The 23,074-nt window shown below is 47.8% G+C and overlaps 2 protein-coding genes across 9 annotated transcripts in view; one reads left to right on the plus strand and one right to left on the minus strand.

The window, feature by feature from the left end:
- Positions 1 to 23,074, minus strand: part of LOC111248236 (uncharacterized) — a 53,057-nt gene that overhangs the window by 11,589 nt on the left and 18,394 nt on the right. For all 6 annotated transcript variants that reach the window (XR_002672544.2, XR_002672709.2, XM_022803257.2 and 3 more), the window contains exons 2-3: positions 1,271 to 1,397; positions 156 to 965 (exon numbers count right to left, since the gene is read on the minus strand). Coding sequence is in view for 4 of the 6 variants with exons in the window: in XM_022803257.2 (XP_022658992.1) it covers positions 156 to 965; positions 1,271 to 1,397 (937 nt within the window). In the remaining 2 variants the exon portion in view is untranslated. The remainder of the gene's footprint in view (positions 1 to 155; positions 966 to 1,270; positions 1,398 to 23,074) is intronic.
- Positions 9,175 to 23,074, plus strand: part of LOC111249780 (acid-sensing ion channel 4-A-like) — a 70,651-nt gene continuing 56,751 nt past the window's right edge. Inside the window, exons 1-2 of one of the 3 annotated variants that reach the window (XM_086977752.1) lie at positions 9,175 to 17,005; positions 19,858 to 20,005. In XM_086977752.1, the coding sequence (XP_086833878.1) occupies positions 19,996 to 20,005 (10 nt within the window). In that variant the 5' untranslated portion in view covers positions 9,175 to 17,005; positions 19,858 to 19,995. The remainder of the gene's footprint in view (positions 17,006 to 19,857; positions 20,006 to 23,074) is intronic. The other 2 variants (XM_086977753.1, XM_022808702.2) reach the window with 2 other exon arrangements.

Here is a 23,074-nt window from a genome sequence, read left to right on the forward strand (position 1 = left end):
TCGTAGCACCGAAATCACATTGTAAGTAAGAGATTACCTGCTGAACAACACCAATTCCGCTATCTAATGTTTACAAATATTAAAACTTGACAACTCGTAGCACGCTTTGTCGTCTCTGATCTCGCTCAGTAAGTTTCAGCTTTCGATGAACTCACCTCTTTTCCATCAATGATTGAATCATTCAAAATCGATGTTGCGTTCTCTGTATCATTCTGCTTCAGGCCATCTTCATTTGCCGCGGTCCCCGCCGTACTAGTATCTGTCTCCATCTCAACTAAAGGCAATTGGGGGCCATCTGTTGCATTCGGAGAGGCTGCTTCAGATTTCTGGTCCCCGCGTTGAGCCACGTCACCATCTTCCTGAACAGCTTGTTTCGTTTCTTCGATCCGAGCCGGGGTGACAACCTGCGGAAATTTTTGCCCTGCATCCGACGTGACTGTGGTACCATCCGAACCACTCGCTGAGGCGTCTACATAAATGCTCTTGGCATCGAGTCGCGACTCCGCCTTGGTAACGACGACATTTTCTTGACTCGGTTCTTCCAGTTGTTGCGGAAGTGGTGAAGGGACTTGATTTGACTCTGAAAACGTCGACATTGTTGGGCTTCGAGAGGATTCACTAGGGATAATCGGCGTGTGACGCACTTCCGGCATCCCACCAGTCATTCGACTATTAGCCGGCGTTGTGTCACGATCGTCTCTTTTCGCTGAGGGAACGTCCGCTAGTGACTGAGGAATTTCCCCTGTGCTACGTATTTTCTTTCTTTTACTGGTGCTCGTACTGTCACTGCTATTTGGATTATCATTATTGTTTACTTTGCTACTGGCCTGCCCGTCTTGGACGTCCTGAACTTGACTGCCTGCTGAAGCTGTACGTAGCTCTCTGATACGTTGATTTCGACTATGTTCATAACTGCGTAGATAGCTATTGGCTTCACCGTATGTGCGAACGTCTAACGATTGCGCCTGCAATCAAATTCAAAGTAATCACTGATGTATCAACAAACTCATGATTAGCTATACACTGTATAGAAAGGTTCTCCTAATATTTGTTTTGTTTCCATATATAAGATATTGTACTAATATTGAGCTTTAATCTATGCACCAAAATGTTATACACAACTTGGAATAAATCGAATTTAGAAAGGGTCGTCGCCATACAAAAACAAATAATTTGTGGTTACTAGCTATTTATTCGCCTTCGGCATCCAAATGCATCCGTGACATCACCTTGAATGATGTATGAAAAGTGTCACCTTTTGCGAACTTACCGAACGATGTAACCAAGAGGCAAATGGGTGCGTATCTCGAAGGCACAGTTTTAATTCTGAGGCGCTCTGTTGCACGCTGCGCCTGTCCTGGGGGCCAAGCTGTTGATCTAGGCCTACGCTCGAACCACTAGAAACATGTACACAAAAAAGACCGCTATTACTACTAGTAAGAAACCTTTTGTCATTCTGGCGAACCTCATTAGCGCAGGAAATATGTAGAACAAAGACTGGTTATTCAATATTCATATCATATCGTGGTGATGGTAACGATGAGGATTGTTATTTTCTTGTTGACATTAATCTAGTAAAAGACTTAATAGGTGACCTGGATTCGGTTCCTTGGTGTCGACACCTGCAAGCTAAAATTAAGACGTTTTATATTCTTCTAGAATATAAAACGTCTTAATTTTAGCTACTTTTCGCTAGTTCCGTTCAATGGCTTGTGATACTTTTGTTAGTTGTTGACAGCAGCGATCCAACTCGATCGTTCGGTCAGGCGGCAGGAACCTTCACGGCACCGTTCCTATCCGATACCATCAAATACGTGGCAACGCTTTCCCTACGACCAGTCACGCACATTATTTTTAATGCCTTCATTCGCAATGTGATTCACTTTTTATCAGCTGTGATAAAAAGTGTCGAAAAAGGGCTCGATTTCGTAGCGTTTCCGTAGAGTTTCTCAGATGGAAATAGGACCGAATAATTTTTTGCCTGGCATCCAAACAACCGACTTTTTTTTCGTGGACAGCTGTCTTCAAAGGGCTTAACTACTTGGCAATGAATGTTTAGTTTCTTGGCGATACCATGGCTACCCTTATCGTAATAGCACATCAGCGCCGACCCGACCGACTCGTTACCTGAAATACGTAAATATAAAGCCATCTAGCTAAAAGAAACGGTCAGTACTTACGGTCATGAGCAATAAATGGAAAGGAAGGTACCCACTAACGAATGAATAGTTTAGCTCACACCTTCAACTCACAGCTTGGGTTCAAATTTGAACGACGCAATTCATGGTCTGTCCATATGAATTAAATAATAGGACGGCGCAATGATTCCCCTATAAAACCGGTGTGCCGCCACAGCTTTAATACCGTGTGTCACATTTTTATTTTTAATTTGCGTTTAACACGAAGCGAACAAACACTACGCAGGTGATTATATTGCAATAGTGCTAGTATATTACACAACTATGCACAGTGTAATGAAGGATCTCGTTCTCGCTTCCTTGTTTACTGCAGTATTCCCTGATAAAATTACGGTATTAACACGAGCGACGTTGTCATTCAACAGGACGCGGTTGGGCTGCAAAATCTGCGTCATGCGTCGTCACGAATAATTAATATAGCTCGCAACTAGAATCCACATCAGCGGACGTTACGAATCACCGTATACAAGAACGACTTTCGTCATGGCTCCTTCGAAGCCACGCTTCGTTTTTATACATCCTTTACTAACCACACATTTAGCATTATGCAACCCAACAGCTTTGTTGAATCCTCACTTGTTAAACTGCGACTGAAATTTTCCCTAACCTTCGGCCATCTTCCCGACCTTCTTGAGTGCGAGAGCTGTGTCGACCAGTTCTTTAACTGGCAGTACAGCTTACCCCCTCAGAGCACAGCGAAGTTTCTTTCGTTTTGGTTCCCTTTCGTTGTTGTCCAGACTAGCCACAACGGTACATGTACGTATACCTCTATGCATTCGGTGCTTAATTGGGCAGCGGTCCGCGTATTTGCCCGCCCTTCTGGCCGCGTGCCACTATAACGGACTGCATTGTACCGTCTCCAGGCGCAAGGCCCACCCTGTACTCGCCTCAGGCATTTAATAGCGCACCGCTGCTGCTGCTGCTCCTCTTATTGCCTTTAGATGGTTAGCAACGATTGCTTTTAGCTGCTGACTGTAACCATCCGTCTGTAAGCAAAACAACACCAGCAAATCGAATGGCTGATGAAAGGAGTGACGTTCCCACACAACTGGACTCGCCGCCATAGTTATTTCTGACTTTGCTGATATCGCCGTCTTTTCAGTATTGCAATGCCCGTGTCAGTATTTCAACTGCACAGCTACGGCCGGTATCAGCAGCAGATACAGCCAGGTAGCCTACTGCAGCACAAACAGCTCTACCCCTCTATCCCCGGTTTGTCACAGGACTTTCCAGAGCCTCAAGTTCCTATTTTCTTTATTATGCCGACGCATGGGTAGTTGATGGCTGATCGTCATTGGTCGTCGCTAGAACATCTACGTACCCCCAGCACTTCGTGTCTTCGTTTCTTCTTGCTCTTTCAATGGAAACCAAATTCTCTGCTTTGTTTGAGGGCATGGGGAGAAGGATAAATTTCCGCACAAAGACGGCGTCTCAGCCGGTTTCTATGAACGATTCCCGGTCGAAGCCTTCAGAGGGCGCTGGCGTAGGATTCGCCTTGGAGGCATCATACGCAATCACTCCAGTAGGCATATACTTTCGAGGGTGCCCCACCCGCAACGGATAGGGCAAATCTAGGGTGGGGGCAATCAGAGCACGTAGAGGTGAGGGTAGGAGAAAGGGAGAGGGGGGAGGGGGCATCGGTGATGATGACCATGGAAGCGTTCATGGTCAAGGTCGCCACGCTGCTAGTCTCATCCTCTACCCTCACCCACATCCGTTTACCACATCCCACCCACGTCCGAACGCACTACTCGGCAATGAGACGACGTAGGCTTCATTTAGCAGCAGGACTGGCAGCAGCTCGTTCATAACTGTTGCGTTTTTGTTCGAGTGCAACCTTTTAAGATCGCGAGAAGTAAAGAAATCAATCATAGATGTCGCCTGCTGACAACTGCATCATTAAAGTTTTTTTCGGAACGTGACGGTAAGGTGACTCTGAATCAGAGTATCCGGGGGCTGGTTGGCTATCAAGACCACGGACACTCTGTGGCTGGCTAACTTGCTCCGATTATCCAAGGTATGCCGTGGTACCTTTCCTCCTGTCGGTGTACGCCTTTTGTTTTCTGGATCAGATAGGGAAACACCAGGCAGACATCATCGGTTGGTATTTGTCTCGCTAATAAGATATCTGCCTAAATGAACGGATGCTTCACTCACCAGTAGCGGCGGTAACGCAGACGACGATAAAAAATAACGGCGACTTGGGGGTGGTGGAGCGTAGTTCGCTTGGCTTAAAGTACGCTCCACCGCCCATGTACGTAACATGTCAACCGCTCCCCGTATTGATTAGATGCTGCTATCTACGAACCATTCGCTGCGTATTTACTTGGAGGAGCCAGAAGCTTCCTAATTCTACTTTTATTGCGCGACTTTGCAACGTCGGTATTCTGCATCGGCCTGCACTTCGACGACTATTTTGAATTTGTCATGTGAGCGTCCGTTTGTGACCGTGTTATGCCTACTAAGCGAACGTACGCACGCTGCACACGTCGTGTGCACGTCTGTCACACATCCCTTGTCCGTGTGCACGTATTCGCTAAACTGCCTTCCCTGTTTGTCCTTTTGTCCGTGTGACTCGAGCGGTTCGTCCTCTAAACCGCCAACAGCACTACTACCAGTAACCATTGTGCCTCAACACCTACCACGATGTATCGGCTACCGACTTCCCACTCTGCCGCCTGTGGCTGCTGTCGCACTGTTGCTATGGGCCCTCTTGCAGCCGCTACATCGAAGCGCAGTCATCGTAACACTATCCTATTAGAATCGTGCCAGCGGACCCGCTCAGTGGCCTTACGAAACACAATAACCGTTAACACCATAAGCATCACTATAATCGCTGCCGTCGCCACAAATGGCGTAAAATCGAATACAGTGTACGCTTTACTGTAGCTTAGCTAGCCACCATTTCCACTAGTTTGACCCGTAGAGGCGCTGGCGACGGTTGTCAGTGATGAACTACCACGTTACGCTGTTGCCAAGGGACATCGTCATCCTCCATATTGACTCGGCCAGTGAGTCCCCATGTTTTTCTCTCCCTCTTTTTCTCCTCTGTTTTATCTGTAGCTTCTAGCTCCTCCATGCATTTTTCTAAATAGGGCTCATTTATGTGAGGATCTGTGGGTGGACTTGTTTTTGCCAGCCAATGGGCGTGGGAATGCGTTGCAGCTTAGCAGATCCATGCACAACATGTCTAAACATGTTCGAGAGATTCACTTCTAACTAGAGCACCCGACGAAATTTTTTTAGAGCTATCGCCTTCAGACTACGGACTATGTGCCCAGCAGCATACTCAGGCTATTATGCCTTTGAAGAGTTCGCATCTCCAGTTATAAGACCGCCGCCATAACCGATTCTAAAACCACAGTTTCGAGACCGTAACCGGATCGCGAAGGATCCGACAAAAAGTAATAACTGAACAATATCGTGTAAATGGAACGTGTACTAAATATATTTTATGACAAGTTTTTCCAGTTGTCGAGAAAATCCCAAGTATCGTACATCATACCATACATATCGTACGTGGCGGCGAACCTTCGCTCCGCAGTTGGGCGTCGTTGAAAGCTTGTCGTGATCTGGAGATCGACATCGAGTTCTGTCTTCTATTCTTCGAAATCTCGTCCTTCCGATTTAGCAACTCCGGAGGAATCTATCTGCAAACTCCTATTTGAGGTCAGTATATGTCAGCGTCATTGCTCCAGAGTTTACGCCAAACTAAAAATGTCGGCGGTTTTCGAGTGGCATTGCCGTCCATGTCGCTACTCTGTTACCAGGTATCAGGTGAGAGTTCAAGTGCAAGCGACGTTTAACCCATAGACTGCAGTGATGGTCATTGTACTGGTTGATGTCGCAGCGTCGTTCGCTCCCCAAATCAGTCGGAGTCATTCCTCCATGAGCTCTTCTATCCGTCATTCGCCCATGACACAGGTAGCAGCAACGTTTGTCAGTGCGTGAACACGCAGACAGAGTCGCCATAACCTCACACTCTCAGAGACACAAATATCGTATTGTCACCATACAGATACCACTGGAAATATCCGGCCCGAAGCAGATAAACGCCCTACGACACGTCATGATCATAAAGAGACAAATGATATTCAACAATTCCAAACAAAAATCCTTACGGTATACTCGTAAAGTCGGCTTAACTGTCTACCGAACGGTACACGGTATTTTTTAAGAGTCCGACAAGTGTTTGGGTTTACCCTTACAATAGGTTCGACCACTGGTTAATTATATCCGTCTCAAAAAAGTTCTCATATTCATAACTCTCATCTTAGTTATTGCCGTAATCGTACACGCCTGATAACTATTTTGGCAGTGTGCGACTACAGAACAGCACCGGCGTATTTAAAAAATCACTGTTCTTCAAAGTGCGTTTGCCCTTCGTGTATATATGTAGTATCATGTCATTTTCACACAGTGATGGAGGCTGAATGCGACAGTAACACCGATAATAAACGATTTCACTTAAATATATGTACAACAAAAGCACTATTCTTACATGTATTAGCCTTTGATGCACGGCCGAATCGTTTGGTACGACCAGCTTCTGTATTCGTCAAGGAGGGCAGCGAACTTTCTGGAACAAATACACCAACGACGACACCACAGCGACAGAAGCAACACTTATAGGGGCAATTTTTCCTTATCAGATGGCGAGAGTACTAATATTTTTTTGTCGACACTAAGCATCGCTAATTAGCATCTCTACAAGACTTGTGTGCGTGATACTGATGAGTAACTTAGGTTGTATGCCTAGCCTAGACTGAGCCGGGGCATTTCCCTGCTGGAACCTTCTCATTCCTTAATTCCCAAGGTAAGCATGGTGCTGAACTACGTAAAGCAGTAATTAGTGGCATAAACATTGCTTGATTTAGCGAAGCTTATAGATGACGCCTGAAATTTTCAGTTGGTTAAAACAAAGTTGGTCCTCTATAATATTCGATTAAGACGAAGCGTCCGTTGTTCCAATACGGTTTTGCGCATCCAAACCAATTCTTGGCAGCAAGTCAATGCGCGTGCTCAGGGGGTATTAAAATGTCGAGGAGAATGCAGAATGGCGTGCTAACAATCTACTATTGTCAACCATGCTAGTTTTTGTACCTCAATAGGCTCAACCTTTTCTGCTGCTATCGACCAGTCGGCCCTAATGTGTAAGGCCATATAATAAGTCGATTTGGTTTTAGAGATATTCGGAAAAGCAACCTATATTGTAGGCTTTTCGACGCCATTTTGTAGTTTCATCTTCAAGACCTCTTTAAGCTCTTTCACGAAAGCAAGTAAATCTTCTGCAACAATTGCATGGTACATTTTAGATACTTTTGTATTGTCGGTCTCTATCACTTCTTCGGTTGACTTCCGTATTTGTCTTATAGATGATGCCAGCGTCAATATTATGCCTAAATTGTGATTAAAAAGCTATTGCAGACAAGCTTCGATGACTTCTTTTAGGTTGGCCGTTGGCATTACTACAGTTATTCGTTACTATTACTACGCGATCATCGCGGTCGACCGGCCTCGCTGCTGATGCCGGCTATAGCGCTCCTGCTGCGAATTGTTCTTTCGAGCAACCAAAAATCTTGCTTGGGATATTTTGCATTCGCCGAAACGCTAACTCACTGTTGTGATGAAAACTTAGAGTAGGATCTTATGTGCGCGTCCTCCTTTCGCCCTTCTCTTCCCTCTGAGCAACTCTGTGCCAAAGTGCTACATCCTTGCATATTCTTTGTGTTTTGCTCCAAACACTGCTACCCCTGCCAACACGACAGCAACCCCACTCTTTGGAACTTTTATTTATGCTAGCACAGAGCTCTGTCCACATGTTCGGACGCCATTTTGTCTGTTCTAACAGCACGTTAAGTACTTCTTCTCCCTCCTGCCCTCCCGGCGGCGCCGGGTTATTGCTCATTGCTTCCTGTCCCGAACGGGCGGATTGCTGTCCCACAATCATGGTCGTTTTGCCTCAACGATTTAGCATTAGAAACCCCCTGGAGAATCCTTTAAGGTCCTCTCATTCTTCCGTGCTTCTTCTAAGTGAGCACGCTTTATTGTCGACTATCTCCTCATCACCTTTCGGCATTCTGGGAGCGAGGAACCGCATCGCATGTAGATCCTCCTCTTTATTCTGCCCTATCCTGTCTGCTCCTGCCTGGACAGCGACTTCGACTAGCGCGTTGCGCAGGACAGAAGCTCACGGGACTAAAAAGGAACACTGCTGGCCACAGCGCAAGCAACCAAGAGCCTTTTGTTAGCTAAAGTGTACAGGTTGTACCGGACAGTCCCCGGAGGAAACCCGATCCCAAACTCCCAGCAGCAGCGTAGAAGGTTGGTTCGGGCTACCTATAGCGTGTTGTGCACTTATGTGTGCCGCCAGATTGAGGGAGTGGCATAAGCTTCTCGTCGTGAACGGTGTTATGCGGCGGCAGTGGCGGCGGTGTCGAAAGCAACTTTGAAAGAAGCAAAATGTAGGCTGGGTGGTGGAAAAGGAGGCAGAAGCCTTTACCGCCGACTGACTGAAAACTGCCTGAACCTCAAAAGGCCGAAGCTGTTCTAGCATTCTCTCGCGCACGACCAAAAGAATGCGAATGGGTCCAGAGCGGAGGCTGACGACTTGAGAGAAAGGGAAATCCCCGCCAGGGCTGGGGATTAGGGGAAGCAGCTGCGGAAGCGGTATTAGGGGACCCAGCTGGTCAGGGGGAGCTAAGAGTCCCGCCTTTTCTGGCTTGTTTCTGCCCTTCACAGGGACTAAACCTATCGCTGGCACGGCCGCCGCTATTTCTGCCTCTACTGCTACTGCTGCTACCAGAAAAAGAGAAGCTTCCCTTCCTCAGAGCTGTCCCCGTACCGTCCCACGCTCGCTACCTTCCCCCTCTTGTCACCACCAACCCCATCGTACCCCGTGTTCCCAACCCATTAGATCTGTCCAGTGACAGGCCTCATTCCCACAAACGATCCCTGAATTTCCGTTATCGCTGAGCCCCTTTTCTCTCTAGTTTTCCTCCACTTGGCCTTCTTTGTTGTATTCCCTCCGTCCTATCACAACTCCCACCAAGTTACCCTTTCCCCTTGATGTCCCCTTAAAAAAAGATAGACACAGAGAGGGGAAGACAGAGAACTGGCCAGAGTCCCACGAAGCTGGCCCGCCCCCACGGGCCTTCGCCGGCGAAAGCCCTGACAATGACCTTTACTATCGAATCCGCCGAGACCCGATGAGGCAGCAGAATTGGTGCTGCTGATGCTCCTGCCAACGAAACCGGCGTTTCTGCTTCTGACGGAGAGGGAACAACCGCTGTAGCCGTATCGAGCCGACTGTTGGCAGGCTGGTTCCTGCATGCCTTATTTTCTGCCCATCAGCAGCGCACGCTAACAGAACATGCCAGAACAACACAGCGTTAAGAGATGAGGTTCGCTCTGTACCGCACACCCAGGTGCTGCGAGTGCTGGCTGCGCAGGTGATGGTATACCGAAGAAATCGACTGCCCGTTCTGACCTGGACTTGCCATAGTGCTCTGGGCAAGCTATGAGTTCGCATGGAAACGAACGTACGGCAACCAATGAGCGCCAAAGTACAGGAGTAGTTTAGGTTGCATCATCACGTCGATAATCGTCGCTGTCGCCAGCATTGACTGTAACGAAACCGATGCCTCTAGGAGAGGAAGCTGTCTCTAGCAGCACACATTCTGGATTGCCACTTCAGTTAGAATGAATCTGGAAGCCGGTTTATATAAGCTACTAATTCAACTTGATCAATCGTCGTCTTGACCGCTGTCGTCATCTATGCAGTTTTACGCCGCTGGAGCCGACGTTGCCAAGCGTCGCAAGTGTACGTGTCACCGCTGGGCCAATACCTTCGTTGGACATTTGCTTACCACCGTTTCTTACAGAAGGTGAAAAAGAAGCTGTGAATGGTGTCACTTCCGTCAGCGACGTTGCCAGGGACTTCCCGCACTAACCCTTAAATTCTCACTGCTGCTGCCGCTGTTGTGACCGTCATTTCTGCTGCTGACAGAACGCACGGCGGCGCTGGAAAGGAGGAAAGCCCACAACGTAAAGCAGACAGCCTGCCTATAATGCCGTTTACTCCACTACGTCGTAGGACTATTAACTTTACAGCTATAGATGATAGCAGTCAACTACACCCTGTTATCCTGGCTCGATCGTCTCTATGGATGGTAATTTGGTACGCCTATTACCACTGCCGGTACGACACCAGTGACACCCGTGATGACAACATCGGTGGCGTACGTCAATGACCGTATAGTTACCCCACCCGTCAAAGCTTTCTTACAGATAATTTCTCCGCTCGCTAATCGCCCATTACCGTGCGAAACGTGTTGCTACTTCCGCGTCTCATGATACGTATCGCGACAAACTAGGGAAAGTAGTGAACAACAATAATCTCAGCAGCCGCAACTAGCGGTTAGTAACAACAAATTAAATTAAAATTAACAGCATTGTCTAGATTATAAGTTTTCTTCAAGTGAGTCCAATGCACTCGACTGTTCTAATGGCATCGTGCTACTTTAGTCCCGAAAATGCGCCAAGGTTCGCAACATTTTCGTAGCTACAGCTGCTATCGGACGCTACGCGCTAGAAACGGTGGGTTTCCAGCGATTCGTTGACGAGGGCAAATACGCGAGACATTTTCCGCTGTCACAGCCTTACCACGCCACGCAACCATACAATGAGATGGTGGTGCTGCCGTCCACCATGCACAAACTAGGGGAGAGGGCAAACAGGCAGGCCAGCCGGCCGGCCGGCCGGCCGGCCAGTGCGTAGAAGCAGCAGCCGACGCGGCTGCTGCTGTGGCTAAGGCGTCATTCCCCGTAGCCATGACACTTGGCAAGACACTGACTCGTTGGTCGGATTGCTGTTTGGTCGCTGGTTGCTTGCAGCTTTGCTGTATCAAGCCGGCGGGCGAGCGATGAACCTTTGCCTTGAGTAGCCGCGCTAGGACGGATAAAGGGCTATGTTGCCCGTTTCTCTCTTCCTCTTTCTTTCTCAATTTGCTTGTATTGCGGCCGCTGTCGTTGCCGCTGCTGCTGCTGCAACGGCCTCCGCCGCCCGACCAGCTAGTGCGTACTACCCTACTCTGGCTGGCTCTGGCTGTTTGCCCCCGTCTGGCCACAGAAGGAGCAGTTCTAGCGAGAGCCTTTAGCTGACGATGGTAGAGGGTTGCCTAACTAGTAGCGCCACCGCGCCGCAGCCAACGCGGAGATCGCCGCTGCTGCTGCGGCCGATGCCGCCGCCGGCGCAACACCGCAACCTTGAATCGAGCGTTGCCCCGAGAGAGAACGGAGACGAGTTAGACGACTAAACGAGACCAACGAGACGAGAACTACTGGATAGTTGAGAACCAGCAGCCACTGCCCGACAACTGCTGAGTATCGACGACAGCCCATAGCGACACCGCACAGCGACGCCCGTAAACGTCATCACACCGGCTTTTGTGTCTCATTAGAAGTTATGCTAAATTAGACAGTGCATATTAGAGCTGAATAGCAGCGCCAACAGCAGTTTCAGCAACAATCTGCGACGGTCGTTGTCGTTACGAAAACGAAGCAAAGCGAAAGGCGATGTTGATCACGACGCTGGATCGCGGCCGGCGGGGACCGAGGTCTTGGCGCGGCAGTGGCATTTTCGATGTATTGATCATTGTGGTTCGCGCATTGATTCGGAGATAAGTGCCAGTTGGTATAGAGTTCTCGTCCTAATCGACCGGCTATTGACGACACCACACCTGTTCTTCTTGCTGTTTTCCTGTTGTTATTGTTAGAAAAATTCGGTCTGCTAAGGCGACGCTGGTGATAGCAAGCGAACTACGAAGGCGCCGACCTTACCAACATGACAGGACTTACTAGGTTGCAAGCACCAAATGTCAAACATCACATTGAACACCGACAATTTGCCGCCTATTCCGAGCATACCACACTGTATTGAAGTCCCTCACAGTTGTCGGGGCGACCCCCGACTAACTAATCCCGCTGTTGCTGAATGTTGGCCGAATGCAGACGCCTACAGATTCCTAGCAAAATTCCCTGGAAATGTATTGTCTAGATGTGACTTTGCCATATCGAGGCAAATCAGCTCCCTACAGCGGCGAAGTTGTCACTACTGTGTGGCTGGTTTGTCGAGTTCTTCATTTATCGAAAAGTAACGACCTCTTAGAACCATCGGCTAACGAGACTGGTTCATTTGCAGGATTTAAGCATACTAACCGGCCGCCATACGACCGCACACGCTATGCCGACTCTTGTATAAAGTGTACATATAACATACTGGCGGCTGTAGATTTTTTCGTGTCAGTCTAAACAAGACTGGTAACGACAGCAGTAGCTTCAGCCGCAAACCCGCTTCGTCGTTAATTGATCCAGCCCAGCTTACAAACAACCTAAAACTGAACGCTACAAATTTAGTCAACAATATGTAATTCTCAGTGGTGCTAATACGTCGACATACATTCTGCGGCAGAGTACATTTATCCATATGTAGCTCGGTATTACGATTGCACCCAGGAAGGCTTTCTAGAAATAGCGCGTGTCTGGAAATTGCATAGTGACCGTCACCGGTCCACAAGTTCGATTGCAAGTTTCTCTCTTTCTCGTTTTATACATGTATATATATATATATATATAATTTTTTTAACATCTTCTATCTGAGTGCGTGTGTGTCATGGAATTGTTACCGATGTAGATACTCATTTTCTCCCAGATAGCGTGACGCCGTTCCGCAGCGATACTTGATGTTGTTATTACTATAAATCTGCTCGACAAAACAGGCTTATAATCATCTGTCATGTGTAGACAGCCGGGCTGTCTCAGCCGTCCATTTTTTTAACTCTTCCTTCTGTCGTGAACTCGCTAGAAACTGGAGCTGCCTGCCTCCGCGCATTTTCGGCCTCTAGAACAGTCTCAGAGTTACCAGTGGCTACTAGAATATGCCAGTCTTCTTGTTGCTATAGGGCCTTTGGCAAGTACCGAGGTCCGCGGCTGGTCCCGTCACTAGCAGGCGTATGCGATCTGCCGTTAGGACTTGCTCGCGCATTGGCTTTTTGCTATGATAGGAAGAAATGGAAACATCAGAATCCGCATCAGAACAGCAGTACACAGGACGACTTGTCAGCCTGTCGTCTGAACTTTGTCCCTGAGCGGCGTGTCGTCTGCAAAACACCATAGCCGTGTGGTCGTCGTGGACTCCGGCTCGTATCCCCCCTCCACCGCTTTTCACGCGCAGCTGGCATTGTGCGGGCGTACCGATGGTGTAATTATAGTGAATCTTTCATCCCCTTTCGCAGTTGCAGTTGTCTACGTGAATGCGTTGCTGCCGGCATCGCTACATAAGCCGGTGAACTGTAGCCGGTAGGCAACAGCTGGCCTCAGCAACCACAGTAGTTGGCCGTGTACGACTTGAACGAACTCGACCACGACCGCCAAAAGAGTCCCTCGAATTGAAATACAGATGCCTTCCGTCCAAATGCATCCACGTGTGTCAGTTGCAAATACGTGTGTGCGCAGCCTGCAGGCATATATTCGTATGTACGGCTTGCCAAAATCGGTCCGCTATTTTCACCATACCCCCAGCGCTTTGATGTGTGCTAATTTTTCTTCCCTGTCAAATTTGCCCCCATTAATCAATGCGCATTTCAGCCCCTAAAAAGTTTGCGATCTGCAAATGACTACGTCATTTATTGCACTTATCCACGGACTATATACCCCAATTGCAAGCGAACACGTCCGCCAATTTGCTACAAGCGTTCGTTTCGCTTCCAATCGCAGATTGGCTATCGTACTCAGCGATTCTGTGAGGCGCATCCATTGGCCGGCCCCACCTAAGCCCGATAGCAGCCTCCGATCACGTCGAATGGAAGGCAACACCGACCCATTCGCCCTCACCTTTTCACAGTAGACGCACACACAGCGACGCACGCAAGGGGCAAACTGTAAGAACAACCGGGCGCTTATGGGTATCGCCACCACCACAGCCGCCGCCGCCGCCACCACCTTGACAGCTCCCTGGCAACTGTGTGACGAGTGCGGCAGGTCTGGTCACAGCAGCGTCGAATTCAGCAAACGAGCGCAACTGACTGCTACCTACCACGTAACGATTTCCGCTAACAAAGAACAACATCGCGTGTATCTGTTTCTTTAGTATCTCTCTGCCAATAGCTAGAGTCGCACGTACCCTGTTATGGAGAGTATTATGACAAATCGAAAGCTTTGCTATATAGACGCAATTCGTGTGGGTATTGTCATAAGCAGCAGTACGGAACTAAAGCTCCCTGCTACGAGTAAAAAGCGTGTAAACTGAGAGCGTAAACCTCCACGAACGGACGACGTACGATACGATATTACTGCCAACAAAAAAGTCCTACCGCATTAGTCATTCTCTAAGCTATAACCTAATATTCTGCTGCAGCATGTTATGCCGCACGGCTTCGTTAACATCTGCAAAGCGAAAAACCTACCAGCGAATAAAAGTTCTTTGAATTTTTACCATCCAACCTCTTGCTGAAGGCGTTTAATACAATATACAAACAGTGAGAAATAGACGCAGTGCAACTTAGAGCACAACCAGCTATTCCTAACAATAAATCGTCCAGCAAATCGACTCGTCCCCACTGCGGCCCGTCTCTGCGCAGGTGCGAACGTCTACATCAACAAGATCTGGAACGCGCAACAAGAACGACAGGCTAATACAAATAGATGTAGGGCTAAACGCCACTTTCAGAAGCCGGGAAGATCCAGTTGATATAAACAACAGGAATATGGCATCAGCTCTCGGTGACGGCAGTGGCAGAAAAAGAACAGCAAAAGCAACAGTATACAGTAATGGCAAGGGTAAAAGTAAAGGGATAAGCGGGCTAGTACGACGCTAGTCGCTTTGCTGACTAGCTTGCCTTACGCTGACGTTGGCTCTATCTCCGTACAGCGGTAGTATGCGACGACGATAATGGCTCTCCGCTGCGCGACGCCATTACAATTACTAGCACGCGTTCGTCGGGAGGCAAACGCATTGCATCGAATCGCGGTGGTGACGACCATCCAGCCGACGCAAGTGGCCTTGGCGGCCAACGGGGTAGAGGCGCAACGAGATTGTCGCGGCCGTTGCGACGAAAACAGCAGCAGATGCGGTACCGTCAACGACAGAGGCTGGGGCAAAACAGCATTGACATCATACAGCATTAGCAGCAACAGAAGTAGTAGTAGTAGTAGTAGTAGTAGGAGCTACTATGCTAGCAGGGACGATAGTGACAACAGAATCAGCGACAGTCAATCAGTCAGTGGCCATCATGGCCACGTAGCATCAAGTCAGCGATACCGCACACAACGTTGATAGTGCCAGTTGAGCCGTTACTGGCCGAGTTGCAGATGGCGGCTTGCATCCGCAGCCCAAGAAAGTATTGCGAACGAGTGAGCTCAGGTGTCGACGCCGTACCACGTTCTGGACGTACGGACGGGACAAATTAAGTTCCCCATTAACCAATTCGTAGGGAATACCTCGCTGCAGCGCCCCTCTAGATAATTGTGGGTTAGTAGCGCGAGAAGTCGAGAGGTGGACGTGAATGAAATCTTCCCGTTGGCATACAACCTCGCTGGAAAACTCTCCCGCGAGTTTGCTATATAGGATAGGAAAGTCTTACCCGTGACCTGCTATGACCAATATCGTAATATTGGACCGGAGTTCCACTCTATGGATATAGACTACTAACGAATACCTGCGACATTTATGTGACTAAAACAATATAGAGTGAGAAATTCAAAGCTGTGTCAAGGCACAGTCCCGCTGCTGGTAGCACACATGTGTTACAGGAAGTGAGCAGTTTCCAAGAACAGAAGAGAGTTAAACCTTCATCAAAAGAACCTTCTCAGTGTGTAAGGTTTGACAAGACGCAGCTGAATGACGCTACCCCGCGCTTTGTACTAGGCCTCTTGCGCAGGCCCTCGCAAGTTGCGAAGCAACATGCAACTCATCATTATATAGATTGTACATAAGGCGGAAACAAAGTAAATACGAGCCGTGCATAATTTTTTTGACAACCCAACGTTGATTGATTGGTTAGTTAGTAGCCCATCAAGTAACAGCAGCAGCAGCAGCAGCAACAGGCAAGTTCAGGGACGTTCAGTTTTGCACTGTCGTACGATTGTCGAATTGCCATGAACCCAGTGTGCGCCATCGTCATCAGCTTATTCTGTGACGACACGCAGATTGTTCTGGGTCTCGCGCTGATAGCCGTTTGAGCGTTTCTCCTCGTAACAACGATGTGACGCTCGAGTTAATGTCAAAACCAGCATATGGGAGGAGGGCAGCGGCGATTCACACACTAAAATACTAGTTACAGAAATAACACGCTCACGAGCGTTACCGTTGCCGACGAGTTCTACGGAGCAGAACTGACCGACCGACCGACCGACCGACCGACTGACCGACATCCGTTGCACAACGGTGATATCAAAGCAGAGATGTGTAACAGCGCTCGTGACTCGCTGTGCGTGGGGCAAATCAATTCCGCCGAATTTTTCTCTGGTCGTAAGCTGCGGAAAAATATCTTCATGATATGGTGCCTGATACTACTCACTGTGTACTGCTTGTTTACTGTGCCTCGTGTGTTGACTTCCAAAAGACCCTTGTTGTTTGCCAGTTTGCCCCGGATACGTTATCTTCCCGAAGTTCTTATACACGTGGCCAACCGGTTTGGTCTGAGCATATTGCTGGTGTAGTGACCACACAATGGCGAAGAATGCTAGGGGCTGATGCCTGCACAATTTTTCAAAAATTTTGTAATACTCAGCCACAACACCGTTGCCAATGTGAGTATTCTTATCTCGGCCAGCAGTCGTTGAGTTGCGTTTTCTGTTTAAGCACATATATGTTAATGATTGCATATGCTGCCCAACCCTCGGTAGCGGCGGGTAGCTTGTGTTAGGTTTGCCCTCTAGCCATCGGCGGAGCTGCCGTCTTGATGATGATGATGACGATGATGATGATGATGGGAGGGCAAAACAAAGATCTAGAAAATTCTCAAAAGCAAAATTAACTCTGCTGCGAAGTTTTTTGATCGGTAACTTCTATTTGGCTGCTAACGCCTCCGGTCACTGACGATTGCGTCAAAAACAGTATTCCTTGATGGAAATGCGTTGAGGCGCTACGTATACACGACACGCCGAGCATGTACACCTAGCTGGCTTAGACAGTCTAAAAACAGAAAAATGCCAACACTGTTTCAGTACTCATATTGTACTGCAACGTAGTCCAGCCATCTCCACTGCATGAGATACCGGGCTACCAACATTTTTGACGTAGCTCGACACTGACAGCTGCTTAGGCCTATTCATATGAATGACGCAATAGCGTCCATTTTACTTGTTGTCCACGGCTTAACCGTCGAGTCAGGAGACAGTCAGTCAATTCACTCATTTCCTACTCTTCTCCTTACAGATCGTCACTACGCGAACTTAATTATTACATTTACAGTGAATAGCCAATTGTATGGATAGTTTTGTACGCCTCATAAATATGTCCGTTTCGTACAGTTCATCCGTACGGATCATGAAAGCAGTAGGATGAGACGTCCATAATACAACTGCACGCCAAGGCTGGTGCGGGACAAATCAGAGAGAAAAATAGTGTGGCAGAAATTAAAGAGAAGATATTCGCACCCGCAAGTTAAGTAAACCAGTTAATGTTTCTGCGTTCATCAATAACGCAGCGCGCGGAATATGAGTACCGGTCCAACTCCAGGGTCGTGTCACCCAGACCAGAGTACGATAGCAAACTGTCAAGTTAGGAAAAGTGCTACGGAACATGCCCGCTAGCTAGTTTTTTAGAAAACTGACGCTCGTCAGCGATGGAGAGACGTACGTTAAGCGAAGCCATTGACTGATCACAGACAGACTGCCACGCTTTGATCGGCCGGTGGTAATCACGCGCTAGAGAACGCTACGAACGTTTACACGAAGACTGCCCCATTGCCACTGCATCGAGCCGTGTAAATAGACAGATGTTTGGCCACGTACATGCGCCTCAACCAGAGATGTATGTATAGGCTATCGTCAAAAATAAGTCGAGCTGTTGGCTTAGAACGAGTCAAACGCTGAGAGCTTTGTGAGTGGGTGATCGAGTAGCTTCAACGCATTATGATGGGCATGTACGTGTTGTTAACGGAACGCGGCTACCCGTACCTATTCGCTAAGCTGCAGGACTCTGTCGCGTTGCGCCATTTTGAGCCGCGGTGATGTGAATCGAGAGAGCTTGGTTTCGAAGCATTTAAAAAGTATCAATATTGTAATGACTCGTTCGAGCAGCTAACAGGCTGTAAAGTACATTGGATTTCGATGCGTATTTCTGAGGCGTCTTGCAGACGGGCTCGTATATTATTACCTCACCACGAGCAGTTATTAGTGCGTATGTGATGTCCGACGATTGGTGTTGAGTTATAATACGCCGTACGCCGTACGCCGTACTACAGTGAGTTTGCACTTAAAGGCTCTAGAAAGAAACTATGTAGACAAATTCGATTAAATATAACCTATTTAGCTAATCAATATCTGGCACGCCCAACCCATTCCGCGACATGTTCTCTTTTCAGCCTTATCTTCAAGCAGCTAGATAGCTTTCTCCATGCAGATTCTCGTGTTGCAATGAAGCTTCACCAGGAATAAAGCAACGACTACATATATCTAAGTTCATAACTAATACGTAATATATATATATATATATATATATATAAAGTTCATTACTAATCAACAGACATATGTTAATTTTGCTACCTACGCAAGTATCGAGCTGAGCTGATTAATAGTTGAGGATCAAGTTGACGACCTTTCAACGACGACATGGAATGCAGCTACCTTAACGAGGCCATATAAAAAAAAGTGGCTTTACTACTCTGCACCACGCCAAAATACTCATCTATGCCCCGAAATGTTTGAATTTCCCTAATTTTCCGATGGTTGTGGCCTTCTCGATATCGAAGTCGTCTACTAATCAGGACTACCTTGTTCCGAGGCTACTCTATATATCAACAGCACCGCCTGGGAAAATCAAGACGATTCCATCGATCGGGAATATCGTGCACCGATTCAAACTAATCGGTCACGTCACTTGCGCACGCCGACAGTGTCACGAAGTTGGTTAGCGAGGTAATCTTCAGCATACGCTTCTACTGCTTATATGTCGTCACCATCCATTGCGCGTAGTCACAATAGCTGATAAATAAAAGTTGCGTGGAAAATCTGTTTGGCACTAGAGTCGAGACGGAATTTTCAGCTCAGTGGCAATTATATTTATTGGCAGATGGCTTTGGGCTCATTAAAAAGGATCTTACTAAAACAATATGTGAATTACATCTTTTGTAGATTCGACAGACATTGTTCATAGCTCAGTCCATCAGTTCTCAGACGGAGTATTTGTGATAACAACAAACCATTAGCAACAACACCTAAAACCAGCGAAATTTTCAAACGATGATATAGCGCCAAGTATAAGCAATATTAGTAATTTAGCCTCCAGATAATAAGGAGAGCTAGTTCTGAGACGAGAAAATGTGACCGCCATCAAACATACATTTTGAGGCACCGATGTAGCTTTAATACGATCTTTAATACGACAGACGCTCTATAGACAATTCTCTTTTTGACATTTCTTCGACTTTTCTTTCTAGCACATCAACGCAACAAATCATACTTCACACGCAATAAATCGACGACCAATTGTCCTGTTGGACCGAGTTCTGATTGACTCTTGAAGACAGCTGGCCAGCAGCCGAGGTGATACAGAAACAACGAGCGCTTCACATGCTATGAAATCCGGTAAGTAGTTTTAAATTTACGCCCCTACACTTTACTGTGCAGACTCAGCCTATAGTTTGCTTTTCCAGGACAAACCCCCTTTCAGTCCGTCAGTATTACAACACAGTGCTTTGCTAAACCAACAAAACCACAGATACATATATGCAGTATTTTATTAAACGGATAACTGCAACATAACTGTACCAGTCGTGGATCCAGATACCGCTTGCGGGGGAGAAGGGTCAACATTCTTTTTACGCAAAACGTCCCCTTGTTTTCACGATCATCTCCGCGCGGTCATAGGCACTCAAAAAATCCGCGGTGGCATTGGCCTGTTTTGGCCTAGCCGGCATCCGGTGTCAGCCGAACGGGGCTGTTTGTGCTGTCGCAGAAACTCCACTTGCAGCACCGAGGGAGTGGGCTTAAGTCAAGGTCAACTATACTTCTGCGTCGCTAAGGGGAGGAGATCTCCATAGGGCGGACAGCCGGCAACGACGGCAGCAGCTTTGACGGCGACAGTAGTATCGACCGTAGCCATTATGCCTTTGCTCTCTGCTGCTACTGGTCGGAACGAGGAACACAACCCTCGGACTAACAAACTGACAAACGGTCGAATGAACGAACGAAGCCGACTCGATGACGTCATCTGATTCCTTCTCTCCTCCTCACCCCCGACACCCCCGGGGGAGAGAGAAAGTCTAGAAGCGCCGAGAAGCAAATCTCGGTGTGAGGTATATGATAGGTTGTCAGCGGATAGGCACTGGAATGGGGGAGTCGTGCCAGCGTCGACCTTAGTGGTTGCCAGAGACCGAAGCGGTTTCGCAGCGATCCAAGTTGCTGGCGGACATTGGTGAAGTCGCGCGGATCAAAGCTGCTGCAACAACTTTAGAAGCCTCAATCGGATGCACGACTCGGAAAGAAGTCAGCATGTGCATGTGTATGTGTGGATGGCCCATAAAGATTATCCGCCGTTTTGCCGGGTTCATAACCGTGCTACCCTTGTGGTTTCTGGTGGGGATAGTTCTTCGTCGGTATCGCAGAAAGATTAGCCGTACAGTGATGTGCGGCGAACTTGCGAACAGTGCGTGTGTTAGTGCTAAATCTGTGTGTGACGATCGTTCTCGCTTTAGGTTTGACGGCAGCCTGCCAATACATGTACAAAACGATTTGAAGATAGAACAGGTGCTAATGGTATGCGGGACACGGTAACAATGCGCGCGGTAACAACCTGTGCTAAATGTTTTTATTTCTGTTAGTCGATTGTGCGTGATTGTTTAACACAGTGTTCTCGAAATTTTATTACGTGCGTACGACGCATATGAGACATGTACTATTAGTAGCCGTAGGATTCTGTATCTTCTAGGCGCTGGCAGTATTCTCTAAGCCTAGCCTGGGTGCAGGACAATCGGATTTCTTAATCTTAGTCCCAGTAATCGATATAATAACGTTTGCGGATCTGCTTTTGGTTGTCCGGATGCATAAGCCTATGGAAACAATATATATATATATATATATATATATATATATATATATACGTGTCAAGAACTTCTATACTCTCGATAGACCTTTCATTAATACGAATCAATCTAACTATTCAGGTCTGAGCAAACTTTCCAAGTGACAAGCAGCTTCATCCTGATGTTCCTGTGCATAGTCTAAAACGTCAAGAGTAACCGCCAACTATTGTTTCCAGCTGGCCTGCGTTTGCCTTGTGCACGTCTCTGTATTTCCATACTGCTGTGAAACAGCGAGTGCCTCAACGACGTCTTAATGACTCCGTTCCTATGCAGGTAAGCATCACTTGCGCTGTCTGGACAGTAGCAGTAGCAATCTCGAATAAGATAGGCCACCCAGCAAGTGAACCGTTGCGAATCTCCTCGATCTACAGCGATCCGCTACTACAGTTAGTGTAGAAGCAATCCGCGACGTGTTGTTGACCAGCGTGGCTAGACGATACGGCTGTGCTAGCCAGTCATCCGACTTACTAATGACCATCTAGACGACTGGCCTTTTTCTAACCATAGGGTTATCTGAAGTTATGCAAAAGCAAACACATTAGACAACAATAGGCGCAACAACCATAATAATAACAACAAGTGTTACAAATATAATAGAGGCAGCAAGAAAACAAGAGGACCGGCGACGACGACAACATGGTCGCCTCCACAGTCACCGTTTGCCCTATGCGAGCAGTGCATACGCCCCAACGAAGTACAAAACTGAGCCCTTGGCAACAGACGCGCCGCTGCGCAGTCGTATTGGCATGAGGCCGGTCAGCCATACCGCTACTCTGTTCTGTTCCGTTCCATCGGCTACCAACGTCAACAGGTGGAGCGGGGCCTGAAGCCAAGTCGAGGCAAGTAGCGGCACAAAAATAGCAGCGAAGGCAGCAGCGTTGCATCATGCATTTGAGGTTACGCTAGCAAGGCTTGTCTACTACTAGCAACGGTGGCGGATGTTGCTGTTGTTGTCGTTTGTTGCTTTTGCCTCTTGCTGCTGTTATTGTTGTTATCGTCATCTGTTACAGCCGATAGCCTGTGGTAGTGGTTTAGGTAAGACGAACTAAAAGCGAAAAAAGTGTCTAACGGCATTGATGTGGCTGGTATCCCATACCAGCGAATATATATGGGATGGCCAGTAATAGACGACACAACTAACGTAACTCCCCAACTGATGCTTCTCTTTGAGGGCTCGCATCTGTGTATGCGGTTCCGACTGCTTAGAACAACTTACTACTGTTACTATCACTACTGCAGCTACTCGACGAACGGTGCAGGTGCAGGACAGGCAGGAGACAGAGGCAAACAGGTAGACGGCCAGACGCTCTTGATCAGCCAGTTGAATAAGACCGGCGGTAGTCGTTGGTTTTTGTCAAGCGCAGACTTGCCGGGCAATATACTGCCAACATGCGCTACCAGCAGAGATCCGTTCAACAGAACGGTCGACAGCTACCAACTAATAGACAAAAGCGACGAGAGCAAGTAGAGCAGCGGTAAGCTATGTGAATAGTAAACGCAGGAGTCGGAATAGTACGGCGGGCATAGACTGTCGAACGACACTGGATTATGGGTCGCGGACCGCGCACTCAGA

This window comes from Varroa destructor, unplaced genomic scaffold (genome assembly GCF_002443255.2).
Source record: "Varroa destructor unplaced genomic scaffold, Vdes_3.0 BEIS01000001.1, whole genome shotgun sequence".
In the NCBI taxonomy this organism is placed as follows: domain Eukaryota; kingdom Metazoa; phylum Arthropoda; class Arachnida; order Mesostigmata; family Varroidae; genus Varroa; species Varroa destructor.